The 22,254-nt window shown below is 35.0% G+C and overlaps 1 protein-coding gene across 1 annotated transcript in view; it reads left to right on the top strand.

Annotated features, from left to right (window-relative positions):
* The first annotated feature begins 5,974 nt into the window (after positions 1-5,974).
* Positions 5,975-22,254, top strand: part of LOC119258564 (calcineurin subunit B type 1-like) — a 32,370-nt gene continuing 16,090 nt past the window's right edge. The window contains exons 1-2 of the mRNA XM_054687745.1: positions 5,975-5,993; positions 16,615-16,654. Coding sequence (XP_054543720.1) covers positions 16,642-16,654 — 13 coding nt within the window. The 5' untranslated portion in view covers positions 5,975-5,993; positions 16,615-16,641. The remainder of the gene's footprint in view (positions 5,994-16,614; positions 16,655-22,254) is intronic.

The raw sequence follows: 22,254 nt of genomic DNA, 5'->3' as shown, positions 1-22,254 counted from the left end.
TGTGAACCAAAAACTACAGATGAAGAACAATATGTTTGCAGAACTTTTCCATTCGTACACCTTTATTTCATCTGTTTTGAGATCGTTCTCTAAATTATAGTTATTAAAAAGTTTCCTGCTTTGTTTTGGGATTGTATGTTTTAAATACAGTACCAAATTTACTCCTACAAAAGTTGTTGAACAATCTCCATGTAATAGTACTCTATTTTCTGTTCTACTACTACTCCTGTTTTCAGCTCTCTTCACCTATCTTGCACCCCTCTTATTGTTATGTGTCTGTGATTTAAAACTGCTAGGCCAGTGTGACTTCAGTAACATGGCACTTGAGTTTAAGTTCTGAGAAGGAAATGATTTCATTAAACTGTGTCTCTCTTATAATATAGAAAGGGTGTGACAGTGATATATTGGTAAGATTACTATAAAATTATATTAGTTTGAGCTCAAATTTGTTACAGTAAATCTCAGCCTGTAAGATTGTTTTAAAGATACTTTTGTAGGACTAGTTTGATAATTGCTCTTAGTATAGCACCCTGCATAATTTAGAGTTGTTACTGATCAAAATACAGTTATACCTTGTTTTTAAATATACAACTCATTATCAAATCTGAAACCTACACAAAAGAAGTAATAATTACTATATGACTCTTTTCACTCCTTCCTACTTAAATATTTTCCTTATATGACTTTTAAAACCATATCAGAATGTGAACCATAATAGAACTAAAGTAATATATATATATGTTCTATTATAGTATATAAGCATGAAAGAATAACATAAATATAGTAAAATATTAAACTATTAGATTAAACATATTCACTGTTTCTCTCCTGAATTTAATAATTTCCTTCGTTTTTTCATGAATTCCACTTCTAATTCTCTAATAGTGCTTTATCATTTTAATTTTATTTTCCTCTTCATATGAACTCTTTTGAAAAGATTTTATACTAATAATTCCAAAATCACATCTCCAGTCATGGTCTTTACCCTGATCCCAAGTTCTTTAGTTGCTGGTTGCGTCTACATGGATCTCCAGAAATGTTTAGTTTCAAGCTAACCTATTTGGGACCTGAAAGTCTGCAGTGTTAATACTTTGATCATGTCTGGCATATTGCATTGTATATGCATGACAGGTCCCCTGTTCTTCACCAAAGACTCCATAAATAGCAGGCTCTGCCCTCTTTTCTCTCAGAAAAATACTTCAGTATATTAATAAAATAAGCAAACTGATACAAATTCACATAGTATAACATTTTGTTCAGGCAGATCAGGAAAGTTGTAATTAGGTGTTAAGGATTAATCTTCGTGTAAATAAAAAGATAAATAAATAGATTACTAGAAGTTAAGAACTTTTCTTCATCAAAAGAGACTGTTAACCATTCTCTACTAGAAGGATATAAGGCTCCTGGGGAACTGCTGATTTTAGGAAGGAGCAGGGAAAGTATGCTGAGGTTGGGACATGGTGTGGCCAGAAGGGGAAGGAGGCCCCCAGAGCTGGGGCCCGTTCAGGACATGGGCCCCTACAGGCAGGGAGGGAGGCTCCACCCACCAAACATGAGGTATCGGATTAGATAATGATGGTAAAGCACTGGAAACCACTGAAATAAAATCCATGCATCCACATTGAAATCTATAAATATAGAAACAGACAAGAGGAAAGCCTGTTTCCTTATGGGAGAAAGCCAAATAATGTCCTAGAATGAAGGAGTCAGAAAACTACAAAATGTCAGTTTGTCAGTTACATCGGGTCCATAACTAATTGCCCCAAAGTGTAACTGCTTAAAATCATACAAGCTTCTGTGAATTTAGTTGGTTCTCTGCTTTGAGACCACCCAGAAGGCTGAAATCAAGGTGTCAGTCTGGGTTGTGTCTCATCTGAAGGTTTAACTGGGAAGGACTCACTTGCACTGTCATTGTTTGTGGGCAGCCCTATACTTCCTTTTTTTCTGATGATGGAGACCATCTTCAGTTTCTTGCTATGTGAGCTTCATCCAAACATGCAAGCTGGAAAGTTCCAGTATTAATGTCACCATATTTTGTGTGTCTTCTTCCCTGTATATTTTGTAACTTAATCACAGAAGTGATATTCCCTTCATGTTCCCATATTCTGGTAGTTAAAAGCATTACACAAGGACCGGGATTATACTATGTTGTGAATTCCAGGAGGTGAGGAATATTTAAGGCTGGTGATTACAAACAGTCATCATAATGTAATTTCTCAGACAAGAGTCATCAATGGATGTTAAAATGAGTGGGTGAAAATTGAGTAGTAACTTGGATATTTTACATAGTTTAAAAATATCCCCCCATAAGATGCTATTAAAACAAAGGGAGAAATGTAACTTTACAATGGAGAAGCCTGGCAGACTTAACTAAATGATCAGTAATGGAAAAAAAAAATTGTATTATCTGCCTTCTGATATCTCAGAAGAACACATCACCACCTCTATGGCGTTCTACCAGGGACATATAATCTGAATCGATATATGAGGAATCATCAGGCAAATACATTGTGGGACAGTCTACAAATAATTGCCCCCATATTTTTAAGTGTCAAAATCATGAAAGATATAACTAGATTGAAGAATTCTTTAATTAAAAGCACACTAAAGAAAAAATGACAAATACAACACATGATCCAGAATTTCTTCTTTCACTCTAAAGAATACTATTGGGACATCTTTGTGTGCAATAGAAAAATATAGAATATTATGGAACAGTTATAGAATACTTTTAACAAGTAGAGTATATTGATAGTTTGCTGGTTCTATTGCTGTATTGGACTGGTTAGTTTCTCTTCACGTTCTTTGAGTGTTGTATTTTTCCCTATGATGAAATTTATATATTTAGATTGAATCAGTAGTTTTCACAGTGGTTCTTAAGGGCCTGGAAAATCCCTAAAGCCCTTTCAGGGAGTCCATAATGTCAAATAATAACACTGAAACAGTATTTTATTCACTGTGTTTACATTTGCACAGATGGGCCCACAATAGTGATTGGTAAAACTGTTGATACTTTATGAATCATAACAGTAGCACCATGCTGTACTATGGTCATTGTAATTCTTTACTGTCATGCAGTTGCACTTTTAGAAAACATTAGTTCACGTAGGAATATCCTGATAAAGCAATAAAAAGTATTTATCCATTTAGTGCTTCTATTTTTAATATTCCATATAATGAAATGATAAATGTATAAAGCACTACTTCTGCATACTGAAAGCAAGCTGAACTAGCTGCCTTTTTCATAGAACACTAAACTATATGAGAACTGATAAAATCTGGTCATGCACACTTAATATGGCAGGTATTTTCTCAAAATAAATAGCAAGCCTGTCACTTTAAGGAAGACATCTGACGCATATGAAACATGAAAAAATAGAAAACCATATCAGATATAATAGGAGATATAAAGAACCAAATGGTAATTTTAGAACTGAAAATTAAACTAGCAAACAGAATAGCTTAGTGAGCTCAACAGCTGAACAGAGCACATAGAGGAAAGAATCAGCAAACTGGTAGATAGAACAAAAGAAATTACTCAACCTAAATAGTGGAAAGAAAATAAACTGGCAGTAGTCCACACAGCTTCAGAGAACTGTGGACTATGCAAAAATTTAACACTTATTATGTTGAATTCTCAGAAGAGGAGGAGGAAGAGTGGTTTGAAAGTACTTAAAGAAGTAGTGTCTCAAAATTTCCCAGATTTGGCAGAACATACAAACCCAAAGATTCAAGAATGTAAACATAAACAAGATAAACCCATAGAAGTCTGTACCAAAACACTGCAAAGTCAAACATCCAGAAACTAAAGACAAATGTTGAAATCAGCACAGGAGAAATGACACTTTATATAGATGGGAAAAAAACGGTTCATGTCAGGTTTCTTATGAGAAACCATGGAAACCAGAAAGAAGTGACATATTTCAAGTGCTAAAAAAAATGACTCTCAGCTCAAAACCATATATCCAAGAAAAGTCCTTTTGAGATTAAGGGAAATCAAGGCTTTGCAGATGAAGGAAAACTAAGGAAATTGTTGTTGTCAGGCTTAGCCTGAAGGAATGACTAAAAGAAGTCTGAAAAAGAAAGGAAACAAAAAGAAGGAATCTTGGAACATCAGGAAGGAGGAAAGAATGATTCGAAATATGAAAGTATGGGTAAATGCAATAGATTTTCCCTTCCAATTTTGAGGTTTTTAACTATATTTGAAGCTAAAACTACCAATATTGATGTGGTCCCTAATTGTATGTAGAGAAAATATTAGGATGGTTTTAAGGAAAAGTAAATTGATGACACTGGTGAAAAGTTATGTATAATATATATGAATGCATAGAGCAACCATTAAGAAAGATATATAAAGGCATGAAAATACTAGATAAATCAAGATGGAATTTCCAAAAGTCTTCAAATAATCCACAGGAAGGCAAGGTAAAACAAATCAAAGACAAAACAAAAAGGAGAAAATGGCATGTTAAACCCCATCATACCATAACAATATTAAATATAAAATATCTTTTTTTTAAAGATTAATTGTGCATACAAGAGCTGGGGTGTAGACCAGAGATGGGGGGGTGGTGAGAGGATTCACCAGAGATAGAGTGGGGAGCAGAACAGGCAGATTGACTGAAATATACTGCTGAGGGGAGCAGTGGGCAAAACAGGAGAGGTCTGCTGTGTATGTGGTCAGATCTCTGGCCGGGATAGAACTCGTACTGCAGTGGCTGTGAATAGCTTCCAAGTGCTGCATCTTACCCCTTGCACCCCAGGAGGCCCAAACATAAATGATCTAAATACACCAGTTAAAATGGAGACATCGGCAAAAAATTAATAGATGCTCAACTCTGTCATTTCCATAAGAACCTCACTTCAGTCATGATATAGAAGGTTGAAAGTAAGAGGAAGAAAAAATTAATCAAAGAAAGCAGGAATGACTTTATTACCAAATAAAGTAGACCTCAAGGCAAAGAAAATTAGTGAAGATAGTGAATGGCCATTGTATGAGCATGGGAGGATAAATCCAAGAAGACAGAAATCTTAAATGTGTTTGTGTCATACAACAAAACTGCAAAATATAAGAAGCCAAAACGGATAGAACTAAGTGGAGAAACAGATATAAAATGTTGTTGGAAATTTTAGCACCTGTTTCTCAACGAGTGATAGAACATCCAAGCAGAAAATCAGCAAGGAAATAGCATTGAACAACATAATTAGCCAAGTGTCTAATTGACATTTATAGGCCTCTCCAACAAACAGTAGTGGAATAGACCACCTTTTCAAGTCCCCACAGACTGTATGCTAACATAGGCTATATCCTGAGCCATAAAAACAAACCTCAACAAAATTAAAAGTATTGAATTCTTATGAAATGAGTTCTTTGACCTTATTGGAATCAAATCTGATGAAGATCACTGGAAAATCTGGAAACACTTGAAAACTAAATAGTATACCTTTAATCAGTGGTAAAAGGAGTCTCAATGGAAATAAGAATACTTTGAATTTGGAAAGAATATAACTGAAATTTGTGGGACACACTTCAAATTGTGCTGGGAGGGATATTTACAACACTGAATGCATGCTTCAGGAATGGAGAAAGTAAAGCAGAATTTGTCCAAAGCAAAAAGGAAGATAAAACAATCGCTGAAATTGGAAAAGAAAAAAATAGAGATAATCAATGAAATAGCACGTTCTTCTTTTGAATACTTTTTGCTAGTAAATTTACTTCTAGCAGCCTGGAGGAATGAAAGAACCAAATTACCACTATCAGGAGATAAACAAAGGGTATTGCTTATAGACCCTGCAGACATGTAAAGATAAGGTAATACTAGGAATGGCTCTGTATACATAAATTTGACTTTTTTTTTTTTTTTTTTTTTTGGTGGGACCCTCGCCGGTGACCGGGGATCGAACTGGCACTGCAGAGGCTGCGGGCAGCCTCGCAACCCAGCGCTCAACCGCTGCGCCACCAGGGGAGGCCCAAATTTGACAACTTTTATGCAGTGAGCCAGTTCTTTAAAAATATAAGCTACTATACCTCACCCATTATGAAATACATAGTTGAATAGCCCCATAGCCATGATAGCAAAATGAAAGAAAGAAAAAAGAAAACTGTATGGGAAGAAAACCTGTTGCCATTTGCAGATGGCATGATTCTCAGATGAGAAAATGCTGAGAAATCGACCTAAAAACCTTAATAACTAATAAATGAGTTCCACAAAATTGCAGATGCCAGATAAATATACAAAAAAATATGGGTAACACTGAGTAACATTGAAAATAGGTTTGGTAGTTTAGGTGCAATTTAATGGGAGAGATATTTTTAACTTAAAATTAATAGATATGATTATATCAGACTCCATTACTGCAATAGGATGTTAAAATAGTTGACGTATTGTGTACCTTTAAACTTTTGTTAGATGAATTCAAGAAATTTACAGGTAGAATTATGACAACAGTGGGCTAGAAAGTTAGTTTTTTCCCTTCTGAAATCATTTGACAAGAAGATTTATTGACTACTATTGGGAAGTAGTTGCTTTTTTTTTTTTAAGATTATTTATGCATACGAGAACTGGGGTACAGGCCAGAGATTTGGGGGTGGTGGTGAGAGGATTCACTGGAGACAGAGTGGGGAACAGAACAGGCAGATTAACTGAAATACACTGCTGAGGGGAGCAGCGGGCGAGTTAGGAGAAGTCTGCTGCACCTTGTGGGTTGCTCCTGGCCGGTGATCAAACTTGTGCTGCAGTTGCTGCGGATAGCTTCATAGTGCTGCTCATAGTGCTGCGTCTTAACCCCTTGCATCACCAGGGAGTCCCGAAAAGTAGTTGCTTTTTAACGACACAATATCCACAAAATGGTTGTTGCTATAGCTAGGATCCTATTTAATTTATATTTTTAGCAACTTGTACTTCTGAGATGTAGTAACTTTTCCCTTACACTGGCTTATCAAAGAAAATAATGGAAAGTTAGGCATATTTTATTTGGGAAAATATCTCTCTGACCATCAGGATGCTCTTTAAAAAGGAGTTTCTTGACACAGCTGTTTTCTCTCCCTTTCTCAACCCCCTCTCTTCCACGTTTAAATGTCTAGCATTTTTATTAGCAGTCAGAAAGTTAATAAAGCTTAGAAGGATCCTTTAAACTAATCTTTTTTTTCCATGGAGAAGTCTGTGTAGATGGAGGGGTGCTTGTGGACTTAGGGCTTGATAGGTTTTGCCCCTGAAAATTTGATTAACAGTACTCATTTTTCCTTTTCCTATGATCTTCACTTCCTTTCCTCCAAATTCACCCCCTCTACAGTTACATACCATGTTGTATATTTCTAAGAATAAGGTATAGCCATTCTAGTGCTATTTTTTAGAATGGTCAGTGATTTTACACTAAGAAAAAAACCAAGGATTTTATTATAGTAATTACATTCATTATTGAGATGTTGGCATTTTTGCCTTTCAGGAGATAAAAATATTTGCGTTGATTCCTAAGAACTTTTCCTTCAAGTTCATATTATTCAGTATTATTTTAAAACCTAGGATTCTCAAATTTGGAACACATTAAATGAATAGGAATAGGAAAATATATTCTAAAGAAACTTTCTGGCAAGGAAATGAAAATATTTTTGGATCTCTTACCTCATTTTGTTTAGTTAGTTTGATCTTGAAGTGTCAAGATGTGAGAAAAAACTAAATTTTATAGATGCATACTGTAAAGTGTAGAATATTTTCAAAGGACATGCTATCAGAATATTTGGACATTTATCTTTAGTAGACTTTAGGAGGTGACAACAATGTCTCATTTGATTATAGGCTCCCCTTCTGAACCATAAATATTCAGTATTACGGTTTGTATATTTAAATTGTATATCAATCAAGATGCTTAATTAGATACTCGTTAGGAAAAGTAAGAATCCAGAAAGTGAAAATCTAAAGTTTTTCAATAACTGTACTTTTAAGGATTTATTGAGTGTCCTATCATACCTTAATCTAACCATATTTTTAAATACATTAATTCTTAAAATTCCACTTAACTAAATTCCTTAAGGCTGTCTAGGTTTTTTTTGGTTTTTTTTTAAAGATTTATTTATTTATTTTTACAAGCACTGGGTACAGTCAGAAGTGCGGGAGGTTGAGAGAATTCACCAGAGCAGGGAACAGAACAGGTAGACTGACGAAACACACTGCTGAGGGAGCAGTGGGGCGCGGCAGGAGGTCTGTCCGCCATGTGGGACCCTCGGCGGTTGGCCAGGGATGGAACCTGGGTTGGCCGGGGATGGAACCTGCGCTGCAGAGCTGCGGGCAGCTTCGCAGCCCAGCGCTCAACCGCTGCGCCACTGGGGAAGCCCAAGGCTGTCTAGGTTTTTATAGTGTACTTATAAGATTCTTCTTTAAATTAGAATAGTATTAAATCTGGCAAAGGCTATCGTAAAACAATGATTGTCTTCATGGAGTTTAAATCTGAGAAGGGTTAGTAAAGAATGAAAATTTAAGAGTCACAAAAACTATATCTGAATAGTTTCTCATTTCTCATACTGCAAGATTAATCTGAAAATATGTAATTTGTTGTTTGGAAATATGTATCTTAAAAAGAAATATTAATATAAGTTTTGTGTTGTGATTGATAGTATGAAAGGAAACTTACTATTTTAAAAAAGCAATGAGATTTTTTTTTTTTTTTTAAACTAGAAACAGGTCTGTATGTTATGAAGCAACTCCATTATATTTGAGACTCCTTAGCGAATTTTAAAGATCAGCTTTAGAGTATTAAAAATTGGCTTTATTGAGATATAATTTGCATATAGTAAAATTAACCCATTTCAAGTGTACAGTTAATGTGCTTAACAAATGTATATAGTTTTGTAAGCAAAATCAAGATGTAGAGCCTGTTATCCTAAAGGACAAAGGGGACAGCACATTTGCATTCACCCCCTACTTCTGGCAATTCCTAATCTTTAGTTAACTATAGTTAACTTTTTTAGTATTGATATTGGAATCATGCTGCTTGTATGTGGTTTCCTAGCATATTGCTTTTGAGATTAATTTATAGTTTGTATCAGTAATCTTTCACTATTTGTTACTGAGTACTTCATTGTCTGGATACACTACAGTTTATCTTTTTGACAGTTGATGGACATTTGGAATATTTCATATTTGGTCTATTAATAATAAAGCTCCTATGGACATGTGTACAAATCTTTTTGTGGACATATTTTCATTTCTGAATATGTTAAACTTAGTACCAAAGAATTCATCAAACTTCTTCTAAAATGGCTGTACTATTTTGAGTCCACCAGCAATATATAAAATTTTCATTTGATTCACATCTTCACTGACACTTATTATGTAAATAAATTTACTTTTAGCTACATATACTGGATGTCTGGTTGTTATTTTCTATTGCTGGGTACAAATACCGTTTGCTTAGTGACTTAAAGCAGCATCTATTTATTATTTCATAGTTCTGAAGGTCAGAAGTTCAGCATGAGACTGTACTATCCAGGTTTTCAGCCATCCTGAGTTCTTGTCTGGAGCTTTTAGTAAGATTCTGTTTCCATATAAAGTTTAGAACCAGCTTGTTGAGTTCTATTAATTATCATACTGGGATTTTAATTGGAATTGTTTTCTCTCTACGGCTCAGTATGGGAGAAATTGTCATCTTAACACTGAGTCTTCTGGTTTGTGAATATCTCTGTGTTTTTAGACAATCTTTAATTCTTTTAGCTATTTTTCAGTCTTCATTGTTCAGTCCTTACACATATTTTATTAACTTCATCCTTAGGTATTTTGTATTTTTGATGATTTTCTAAATGGAGGTATTTTTTTTTAATTTTCTAATTTCATGTTCTTTCCAGAATATAGAAATACATTTGATTTTTGTAGATTGACTTTGTATTCTGTGACCATGCTTCCTTCATCAGTTCTGATAACGTCTTTTGTTTTTGTTTAGGATGTGTGTATATAAACAGTCATGTCATATGCAGGTTAAGATAGTATAACTTTTTCTCTCCAGTCTTTATGCTTTTCATAACTTAATGCACTGGTACAGATATCCTTTTCTTGTTACTGATCTTAGAGAGAAGGCATTCAGTCTTTCACCATAGTTAATGTTTAGTTGTAGGTTTTTTGTAGATAGCCTTTATAGATTGTGGAAGAATCTTAGTTTGCTGAGTTGTTCTTGTTTTGTTATGAGCGTTTTCTTTTAAATTTGTCAGATATTTGATGAAATTTTGTTGAGATGACCATGTGGTGTTTTAGCATTTTGTCTTTTTTGTCTGCTCATGTAGTGAATCACATTGTTTTTCAAAATTAAACCTGTCTTGCATTGCTGGGATAATACTTAGTTAACTGTGCTATATTTTATTCTTTTAAAATTTTTAAGGTCTTAATTTGCTCAAATATTGTTAAGGCTTTTGTATCCATAGTCATGAAGAAATATTTGTGTATAGATTTCTTCTTGCTAATGTCATGGTCTGATTTCTGCGTCAGGGTAATGCTGGCTTTATAAAATGAGTTAAGAATTACTCCCCTGCTTTCTGAAGGAACTGTAGAATTGATGTCTTTGGAATTGGAATATACAGTAGGATTGACCAGTAAAGCCATCTAGATCTGTAGTTTTCTTTTTAGGAAGATTTTTAAACTACAAATTCAATTTATTTTAATAGCTTATAAAGCTATTGAACTTTCATCTTTTTTAACGAATGAATTTTGGTAGAGTCTTACCTTTCAAGAAACTTCATTTCACCTATGTCATAAAATTTATTTTTGTGCATTGTTTAGAATAGCCCCCACCCCTTTTTAAAGGTCTGTAGGCTTTGTAGTGATTTATCTGGGGAGGGGATTATTTAGTGACCTTCTTCCAAAAATGAATTTTGGTTTTATTAACTTTTTTTGTTTGCATTCTGTTTCATTAATTTTTGACCTTCCCCCCTTTTCCTTAAAATACTCCTTAACCTGAATCCCGTAAGTTCTGATAGGGTCTGTTTTCACTCTTTTCAAAATAATTTCTAATTTCGCTTATTGTCATTTCTTCTGTAATTTGGGTTATTTAGAATTGTGTTGTTTTATTTCCAGATATTTCCAAAACTATCTTTCCAGTTTAATTCCATTGTAATGAGAATATTCTGTACGATTTCAAAGTTTTTAAAACTTTTTTTGAGGCACTCAGTATGTCTGTTTTTATGAATGTTCCATATGCATTGAAAAAGAATATTCTGTTTTAGGCCATGTGGGTTTGATAGTGTGTTGTTCAAATCTCCTATAATTTTATTGATTTTTTTTTTTTTTTTTTTTTTGTCTACCTGTTTTCTTTCTCTTACATTTCTGGGACCTAATTGTGCACATGCATGCTGTGTGTGTGTGGGGGGGCAGGTTTACCCACATATCTACAAAATTCTCAGACAATAGCTGGGTGTTGTGTAACTCAGTTATTACACTATCTAGGAATGGCATCAGATTCCACAGTATTCAATTCTGAAAGACTCACACTGTACTACCCCATCCCCAATTCAGGTACTAATAACAAATCCAGGTTGTCATCTTTGCTTTTGACCAACTATGGATTGGAGGTTCCAAAATTCCCCCCTTTGCTTTGATTAATTTGCTTGAATGACTCACAGAACCCAGAGAAATATTTTACATAGAGCAAGGTAGGAAAGGGCATGCCACTCCCAAATCTCCACTTCTTCATCAACCTGGAAACTCTTCAAACCTTCAACCTTTGGAATTTTATGGCAGCTCCAGTACATAGCCATGATTGATTAAATCACTGGTCATTGGTGATTCAGCCTCTGGCCTCTGGGTGTTGGACTGACAGTTGCTTCTTCTGGCAACCAGATCCTATCCTTAAGTACATTCCTATTAATGTAACAAACGACACCTTTGTGTCTCTCTCCTTAAGAAATTCCAAGGGTTTTAGGAGCTCTGAGCCAGGACCTGGTATGAACACCGAATATGTTTCTTATTATAAGTTACAGTATATTTAGGATTATTACATGTTCTTAACAAATTGACTTTTAACGTTATGAAATAGCTCTCTTTATTCCTGATACTATTCCCGTTCTGAACTCCACAGTATCTAGTGTTACTAGCCACTATCTTTCTTTTGATTAGTATTTGTATGGTGTATCTTTTTCTGTTCTATTTTTTTAAAGATTTAATTATTTATGCATACAAGAGCTGGGGTGTAGACCAGAGATGAGGAAGGGTGAGAGGATTCACCAGAGACCGAGTGGGGAGCAGAACAGGCAGATTGACTAAAATACACTGCTGAGAGGAGCAGCGGGTGAGTCAGGAGTGGTCTGCCGTGCCATGTGGATAGCTCCCTGGCTGGGGATTGAACTTGTGCTGCAGTGGCTGCGGATACCTTCATAGGTTGCATCTTAACCCCTTGTGCCACCAGGGAGGCCCTGTTTTATTTTTTTAAGATTAAACCTATTTAAAGTAGGCCTGTTGTAGATAGTAATACGTAGTTGTATCTTCCTAGAGTTTTTAGATTATTTACACTTAACATGATTCTCAAAATGTTAAAGTTACCATCTTGCTATATTAGTTATTCTATATACTTTTCTCATTTGGTTTTTGTTCCTTTTTTCCTATTTATATACCTTCTTTTGGCTGAATATTCTCTATGATATAGTTCATTTTTTATTGGAAATTGGTTTTTCTAGGGTTTAGTGTGCATCTTTAACAGCATGCTCTACTTTTTTTAACTTAATTTTTTTAAAGATTTATTTATACAAGAACTGGAGTACAGTCAGAGGCGCAGACGGGTGAAAGAATTCACCAGAGACAGAGCAGGGAGCAGAACAGGCAGACAGACTGAAGACGCTGCTGAGGGGAGCAGCAGGCAAGACAGGAGAGGTCTGCCGCACCATGTGGGTTGCTCCGTGGCTGGCCAGAAGTCGAACCCACGCTGCAGAGACTGTGGATAGCTTCACAGCACAGTGCTCAACCCGCTGCGCCACCACCAGGGAGGCGTGCATGCTCTAATTTAAATAATGTGTTATTTTTCTGATAGTGTAAGATTTTGACAATATGCGTACATTTTTCTTGCTCATCTTTTGTGATGCTGTTGTATTACATTTTACTTCCGCACATTAAATATCCCACATACATTATTAATGTGTTTGTGTTAAAATAGTCAAGTGTAGACATGTTTACTTACACGTTAACTATTTCTTATAATCTTTATTATACAACTAGATCCAGATTTCCATCTAGCATAATTTTTCTGGCTGGAGAATTTTCTTTTGATGTTTCTTATACTTGTGTGTTTGGAGCCAAGTTCATTTATTTTTTGGTTATTTGGAAAAAGCATTTGCCTTTATATTTCAATGATATTTTTGTTGGGTATAAAATAACATAGGTTGGAATAGCCTTTTGGATATGTGGAGTCTAAGTTTAGAAGTGATCTGAGACATTCTGTGTGGTGGAAAAGACCTAGGTAGGCTGATCGTTGGATCTTATGGTGCTGGCTAGCAGGGAGTGATATAGGAGGAGGATGGAAGTAATCATTTATGAAGAATTGGTAACTTTGAAAAGGTCAATGGACTGGAGAAACAAGAACCTGGTGTCAAAGTCCTTCCAAAACCTACCACATATCCCTTAGCTCTTGCTTTTAAAATAGTTCCAGCATTAATCATAAAAAATGACAATCCAGGGGCCTCCCCTGGTGGCGCAGCGGTTGGACGCTGGGCTGCAAAGCTGCCCGCAGTCTCTGCAGCTCCGGTTCAATCCTGACCGCCAGGCGAGAGTCCTACATGGCACAACAGACCTCTCCTGCAGCGCTCGCTGCTCCCCTCAGCAGTGTATTTCATCAGTCTGCCTGTTCTGTTCCTCGCTCTGGCTCTGGTGAGTTCTCTCACCCTCCTGCACTTCTGACTGTACCCAGTGCTTGTATAAATAAATAAATAAAACTTAAAAAAATAAGTGACAATCCAAAGTATCATTATATTCTTTTGAAAGCATTGTAAGAAACACTTACTTTAAAGTAGAGTGGAATAAGTTGAAGGAATATATGAGGCAGTAAAAAGATAGGAATCATGGTAAAATTCTTAAGATCATCTCTGCTCATTAACTTGACATTAGCTTTATTAATATTTCCTATTTCTTCTGCCCTAACCTTAATATATATTTGATATTTAAAGTGACCTAAAATTTAACTAGTTCTAGAAAATTAACTGCTATAATTTGTAAGGAAAGGACTAATTATTGGGACTATGACAAGAATATATTTACCGATAAAGTTTGCATAGAATAAGGGATACTTTTAGGAGTTTAAAAGCCAGCTAGGCCGACTAAAATAGTTTTTTAGGCTGTGTTCAGAAGTTTGTAGAACAGATATATTCAAATATTCAAGTGTTATATCCTTTTGTGCATTTATTGTTAGACATTATTATTAGGTGAAAGGGGACAGAGATGCTTGGTCAACTCAAATTTATCACTGATTTTAAAAACTTAATTTACATTACTTTGAATTATGTGGCTTGTTTTTAAAGATATTTATGATTTTTACCTCTTATAAGTCTGTTGTATTTGGATTCTTTACTGTTTCACATTTAGAACTATTCCTGGTTCTATTATTAATTGAATGGTATGGACTTCCAACCTGGTATTTAACAAGAGTACAGGATTTGGCCAGTTCTGTAGTTTTCCTGGAGTACTTATTTCCCTTAAATTTCACATGGAATCCTGGTGCAGAGGACAGATAGTTGATTTTTTAGAAAGATAGACATTTAAATTATACCAGAACCTACCTGTGAAGTAAGATGTCCATGAAAAGAAAAATCTTGAGTTTAAGCTGTTGGCTGTCTTACATTAACTCACCTTCCTGTTAATGTTTTTATTTCAGTTGCACAGCATATAGGAAATTCTGTTTCAATGCAGGTATAAATGGTAACAGATTTTTTCCCCCTTTATAACAGCTTTGTAATGTCAGAAAACTCTTCAGTTAAATAGGCAGACTGGCAGAACAAGCTTGATTCTGAACTCTATCCCAAAATGAGTTCACCTAGCAAGACAAGTCATAGCATTGACTGTTTCCATTGTGTTAAAATTGATTATATAACATCTGTAGGGTATTAAAATATTTAAAATAAATTTTAATTAAATGTTTTCATAAGCCTTAAATGGCAGCCACCATTCAGACCTGTTTGATTCCAGATGTCTGTCGTATGGTATACTTTTTTCTTACAAAGAGATGTAACTTACATCTATAAACTGCTAAGGGATTGATCACAAAGATCTACAAAGAGGGCCTCCCCGGTGGCACAGCGGTTGAGCGCTGGGTTGCGAAGCTGCCTGCAGCCTCTGCGGCGCCGGTTCGATCCCGGCTGCTCCCCGGCCACCGGAGGAGGGTCCCATATGGCGCGCAGACCTCTCCTGCCGCCCGCTGCTCCCCTCAGCAGTGTACTTAAGTCCTTCTGTCTGCTCTGCTCCCTGCTCTGGCTCTGGTGAATTCTCTCACCCTCCCGCGCCTCTGACTGTACCCAGTGCATGTATAAATAAACAAACAAACAAATAAATAAAATAAATAAAACATGCCTCTATAAAAAAAAAAAAAAAAAAAAAGATCTACAAAGAGCTCACATGACTCAACGAAACCAAAGTGAACTATCCAGTCAAAAAAAAAAGGGCAGAAGAGCTAAAAAGACTCTTCTCCAGAGAGGAAAGGAAAATGACCAACAGGTATATGAAAAAATGTTCAGCATCACTTATAATCAGGGAAATGCAAATCAAAACCACATTGAGATATCACCTTACACCACTGAGAATGGCACACATTAAAAAAGCAGACAGCAACAAATGTTGGCGAGGATGTGGAGAAAAAGGAACTCTCTTACACTGCTGGTGGTAATGCAAACTGGTCCAAATACTATGGAAAGCTCTGTGGAGGTTTTTCACACTACTAAAAATGGAGCCACCATATGACCCAGCAATTCTACTCCTAGGATTCTACCAGGGAACACAAAAACATTAATTCAAAAGGGTACCTGCACCCCTATGTTTATTGCAGCACTATTTACTATAGGTAAGATATGGAAACAGTCCAAATGCCCAAAAATAGATGAATTGGATCAAGAAGATGTGGTCTGTGTACACAATGGAATACTATTCAGCAATCAGAAGAGATACTCATGCCATTTGCAGCAACTTGGATGTAGCTGGAAGGGATTATGCTCAGTGAAATAAGCCAGAAGGAAAAAGAAAAATATTGGATGGTTTCACTTATAGGAAGACTATAGGGGAACCAATGAGGCATCAGGGAAAAAAAAAATCAAAACCCAAAATTAACAGGCAACTAAAAATCAGAGACATTCTGTGGGGAAGGGGAAGGGAGTGGAATCACAGCAGGGGAGGGAAGAGCACAAGTGACTAGTGATGGTGCACTAGTGACCTGGTGGTGGAAATTTATGGGGGACTACACCTGAGAGGAAAAAATAAACATTGTGCAAAAATGAACAATGATATAAAATATATATGAATAAATAAAAAGGAAAGATATAACTTACAGATCTAGACACATTAGTTTATGACTTAATTCCCTATATTTTATGATTTAATATTTAAGTTTGATCTTTCAAAGAAATCTGTGCCAACTTTGTGACTTTTTTTTTTTCCCCCCCTCCAGGGAAATGAGGCAAGTTATCCTTTGGAAATGTGCTCACACTGTAAGTCAAATATTCTTATCAAAAATTTCTTTTATTTATACATCTCTGTGTATGAACATGTGTCTTATACCCCTGTGTATCTGTATGTCAAAGTTAGCTCTAAACTATTTAAAATGGGTAGTGAATTTGTTATAGTCTTTCGAGTTGTCAGAATAGGGAAATATTTCTTAATAGGTCTCTTTATTAGTAGTCTCTGTACTATGCTGTCATTACAAATAAATCTCCAAATCTCGATGATTTCACCCAGTAGCAGTTTTGCAGGTTCACAGTGTTTTCAGTAACTTATTTATCTTCATAAACCAAAGTGCCTACTGAAGGCAGAATCCTGGTAGACCAAGCAGCTATTACAAAAGGTCCACAGAAAATGAGTAGTGTAAGACATTGGTGGGCTGGTTATTTCTGACTGTACTGGGGTATGTAAAGAAAGAAAATGACTAGCTTAGAATTCTTGATTCAAGATAGGTCAGAGGACATGGGCAGTTATAAAGATCATAAGGCCTCTTGTGTGGAAGAATGAGATCCTAGAACTCCCAAATCATTCAGAATCTTCCTTGCCTGTTCATTCCTGTTCTATGACGCTGATCCTCCCTTGTTTGGAATGTCTTTACCTGGCAATTCGGTGTCACTTCCTTTTTGTCTTATTAAAACCTCATCTCTGTTGATCATTATTTTTCATTTGTTTAATTTCTTTTCCCAAAACACCAGTTTCTTTTATTCTCACCAATACCTTTGCTTGCTTATGCATTCTGAGTAGACTGTTCTTCTGTCATCTCTTCACTGACAGCTACCATTCAACTGTCAGCATAAATGTCACTGCTTTAGAGATGTTTTCTGTCACTTCCTACTCTCCTCATATTATCCATGATTCTGTTATAAGCAGTACCCTGTTTGTTTGTTTTTTAATAGCAGTTAGCATAGACTGAAGTTACTTCTTTGTTAATCCATTTTATCTTCCATTTTGAACTTCTACAATTTCTTAAATATTTTAAAGGTAATACTCTGAACAGTTACCCGTAACTGTTCATCACCATCCCAGATATTCACATTTTATGTTAGTATTTCTGTTCAGGCTTTCCTTTGTGAATTTCTTACACAGTTACCATCACATGTAGTAGGTATCTATTTCTATTTTAAACTTTAAAAAAAAATGTTCCATCTAGCAAGTTGTTACAACCAAACCTAATTATGACCAGATTAGGGGTTAGTAAACCACTGCTTAACAGTGTTTTTGCTAATTATTTACTTATTGTCTATGGCCGTTTTCATGTTACAATGGCAGAGTTTAATAGTTGCAACAGAGACTGTAAGGTTGACAAAACCTGATTCTGAGAACTATCAATTCTGTCATTACCTAACAGTTTATGAATTATGGTTCAAGATAGAGTAGTTACAGAGTACTGCTCTGGGGTGTTATCTTGATCTGTGTTTATCTCCGTCAGTTTTATAGTATCTTTAAAATTGTAAGGGTTTCTCTCAAAATTGTGCCTTGTTATTCATTGTTCACTTTGTGAACATTTGCTGGTGGGCAAGAAAGGGGTGTAGAAGTCTGTAACTAGCTAGGCTTTGGTGCTGTGAATAGAATTGGGTTGGTTGTTGGTAGTACAACTCTGAGAGGAAATGAGGTATTAGGAAGTTAGTTTTTGTGTTTTGGGCCTCAGGGGGCAGTATATCCCAAGTTCTTTCTCTTTTGCTCTCTCTTTAAATCTAGGAATGAGGGTCATATATCTGGTTGCACAGAAAAATGCACCAAGGCAAAGTCAGAATAACCCTTCTGCACATCCAGAATGGCACAAACCAAGTTTTTAAAAAAGTGTGATAAGTATATAAAATAGATTTCTTATGCTGTTAAGGCTGTCCATTTCAATTTTATATTCAGAATTTTGTAAATCTTTCACACAATGTCATCTATGCTTTGAAGGCTCAATATGAGACTTGAACTTTGTCTTTAATAATCTGTACTTACCAATGGTGGTTCAACCAACTGTGAACTTATCAGAATGATCGTTTTCCAGTTCTAGTTTTTCCTATATTTCCTACTTGGTTCACTGGAATATAATGTACTTTATTGTATTTTACATATAATTTGAATGAATTTCCCCAAAGTGAACTTTTCTATATTTAAAATCACTTTTTCCCTATCCCACATTGTAGTAAACATTTTTGTCTTATTTATGAAACCACTTCTTACTGAAAGAGCTTAATGTTATCTGCTAATAAATAGTACAATATATTTAAGTATGTTAAAAACCAACCCTTGAAGCATTTCCCTCTTTATACTTCCCTATTCAGGTTAAATTCTATCCTGCCTTTTCATCCCTTCAAGACCCACCTCAATTCTCTGATCTCTGAGCTATTTCATAATTGGCCCCAGTCTGCAGTGGGTCCTCTCAACATTTCAAATAGTTACTGTTTTGTGCTTTTAGTTATTAAATTATGTCACTTTTAAAAGAGGAAATAAGATTCTAAATTATATGCTGTAACATACTCTCTTTGACCCTGTGACAAACAGATAAGCATTCACAAAATGCTTGAAGTCTGGCAGCTGGGAAAGAAGAAAAGTGCATAAATTATTACATTTATGTAATAAATGGAAGTAAACCATTTCTAGAAATAAAACAGGTTCTAAGGAGAAAAAAATCGTTGCTTAATAAGGACACTAAGAAATGTTTCATGGAATGGGTAACATTTGAAGTTGCTTTTGAAAGCTGTCTAAGATATGGGTGTTGATTAATTCGTTACCTATCTGATTGGTTGTCTCTTTTCAGTCTGCCCAAATTCCATCTAGATCTTCAACATGTCAGCAAATCCACCCCCACCCCCATAATCCTTTCCAAGTACCCTATTGCTTTTTGATCAGTGGTTGTGTTTCCTAGTCAGTTTATAAGAAAACAGAACATTTTAAGTGTTTGACTTCTTTCCCTCTACTTCCTTCCAATTTCCACACCTATCATACACACACAAGCTTTCCTAATGTCATACTCACCCACATAACCTCTTTCCTTTAGTGTGAATTTGGGTTATAACTCCTGTATTAAAGGTTAGCCATGTTCTGTCATGTCTAGCACCTTAATTTTCTCTCTCCCCCTCCCCCCTGCCCCTTTATCTTTCCTATGTCCTGTATAGCTTCTCTTCTCTTTTCATTTTATGGATATAGTCATCTCCTCTTTGATCCTGATCCTGCATGTAGCTCCTAGTTTTTGTCCATTTTCTTATGTTTGAGCATGTCCAAAGAAGAGCATATACATTTATCTCCATTTCCATAGTCCTGCTCATTTCCTGGCTTGCTGTAATCTGGTTTATATCATCTATTACCCTGTGACAATAATTGTTAGGTCACTTTCACTGATGTGTTGCCTAATTGCCAGATCTGATGGATTAAAAAAAACTGAAATTATTTGTTACTTGGGGAAGTTTGAACACTGATTACTTAATATAACGGAATGATTAATTATTAATAAATTAATTTTAGGTGCAGTATTACTGTGATGTTTTTAGAAAGATTATCTTTTTGAAATAAATAATAAATACTGAACAGTTTCAGAAATTAATATTTTTGGTATTTGTCCTAAAGTAATTGAAGTGGATGTAAAGATAAAATTAAATTTCTCATGTGTTAATGGTTAAAGCAGTATGATAGGCATATAGAACACGTTATACTGGTGTCTCAGTCATTGTATGTGCTTGAAATTTTCTTTTATAAAGCAGCTTTTTTAAATGAATCAGAAAAGGGTAGGTTGATAACTATTATCAAAAATAATTATACTAAGCATGACATACAGTACAGCGAGCTTTGATAATAAGGGATTGTTTAAGCTAATTTTCATAAATAAAAAAATTGAGACATTTATGGTTGAAGTATAAGTACAATGCCTGGAATAAACCTGATGCTGATTAAGTATATGTTGATTGAATAAGCTCAGAACTGGAGTGTGCAGACAACTAGTAGGATAATATCAAAGGCCGTATGTACCTTTAGGAAAACTCATTAGTTACCAGTCATCCCATTTGTTTTCATAAGGAATAACAATTATAGCATTTAACACATGCTAGGCACTATGCTAAGCATTTCTCATATAGCAACTTTTTTGATCCTCACAATATTATCTCATAAGAGATAATATTATCTTCTCTATTCTGTTACAAGAGAAAACAGATACAGTGAAATCCCGCTCCCCCCAATATGGCATAAGGTCATAGAGCCAGCAAGTAAGTAAAGCAACAAAGCAGTAATTTGACTACAGGCAAACATATTCACCGATTTGTTTAATCTCAAGTCATTGACCACTTTTTAATTTAATTTATGTGATTTTGTTTCTGTTGGCTCACTTGTCTCCACTAGGAAATGTATACTCTGTTGGTGTGGTTTGCTTAAAGATGAGACCTTAGTTGCAACTTGGCATGGTAACTTGGAAAAATGAGTGCAACATTGTACTTTAGATTGTTTAAGCATATAACTAGTTTGGGGTACAGTTGAAAGTATGAGTGGAAAATCAGATTCAACTGATTTTTACTATTGATAAAGACAGTATAATTCTGAATGGTTTTGTTAAAATTGTTAAATACAGGACCTGTTTTGTAGGCCGAATATAGAACAAAGACTTTTTTAATTGGAAAGATTTATCAAATTTCATTAGGTGACCTAAGAACAATTTTGCAGACTCTAAAGGAGTGTTTCTTCTCTGCATATTGAACTATGTGTAGAAACCTTGAAGACATCTCTAGTCATTAGCAGAGTGCTCTAATTTTGAGTAAACCTCGTATTCAAGCAGTTTTGTTGCTGGTTTGAATATTTATTGATTAAAGTGGAGAGATACTGATTACTTTCTGTGCTAATTTATACTCTCAGATTGTCTTGATAGTTCAGTGTTCATCTTCATTGCATTTTTTCTTTGTTTTGAAAACAAAACTTTTCAGAGAAGTTAATTTAAAATTAATTTGAATTTCCCTTTTCATTTGTGCTTCTTTTGTTTCCATTCTTATAGGGACTGGCTTAACTTCGTTAATTTTTTAAATGATGTGTGATCTAAAGAGCAATTTCAGGTTTACTCCCAAACCTTTGTTCATCCTCTCAGAAATCTTTGTAGGAAACCTTGTTAATATCAATAAAAATTCTGTTCAAATGTGAACAGGTAAAAATGTTTTAAAACATTTTCTTCCTGAAATGTCATTTATTTTAAAACATTTTTATTTGAAATTCAAAAACTTCATAAGTGTGTCATAGTTTGTTTCTTAAACTATCTGCCAGATACGATTTATCATTTTACTTAGCAACTCAGTGTTGTTGAACTGTAATTTATTTCACCTAGTCCACTTGAGAATTACTTCTGCTTTCTTTGAGTCCACTTAGAATTACTTATCTTCTGCTTAAAGCATTAGAACTCAGAAAGGAAGAGAGAAGTGGAAATTTTTCTAAAGTGTAGTGCCTGAACTTGAATAATCTAGGCTCTAGCTTCTTGTCTTATTTTGCTGTTATGGTACTTCTTATATTTTTTTAAAATCCCTGGATTCTCTATAGTATTTCAGATATTTGAGACTTTTAGGCAAGTAGTGAAGAAAAGTGAGTGCTGGTTTTCTTTATCCGTAATGTCAAATTTTGGTAT

This window comes from Talpa occidentalis, unplaced genomic scaffold (genome assembly GCF_014898055.3).
Source record: "Talpa occidentalis isolate TD23 unplaced genomic scaffold, MPIMG_talOcc4v2.1 talOcc4.5, whole genome shotgun sequence".
NCBI classification, from domain to species: domain Eukaryota; kingdom Metazoa; phylum Chordata; class Mammalia; order Eulipotyphla; family Talpidae; genus Talpa; species Talpa occidentalis.
The sequence above is the reverse complement of the archived record's forward strand: the minus strand, read 5'-3'. Positions and strand labels throughout refer to the sequence as shown.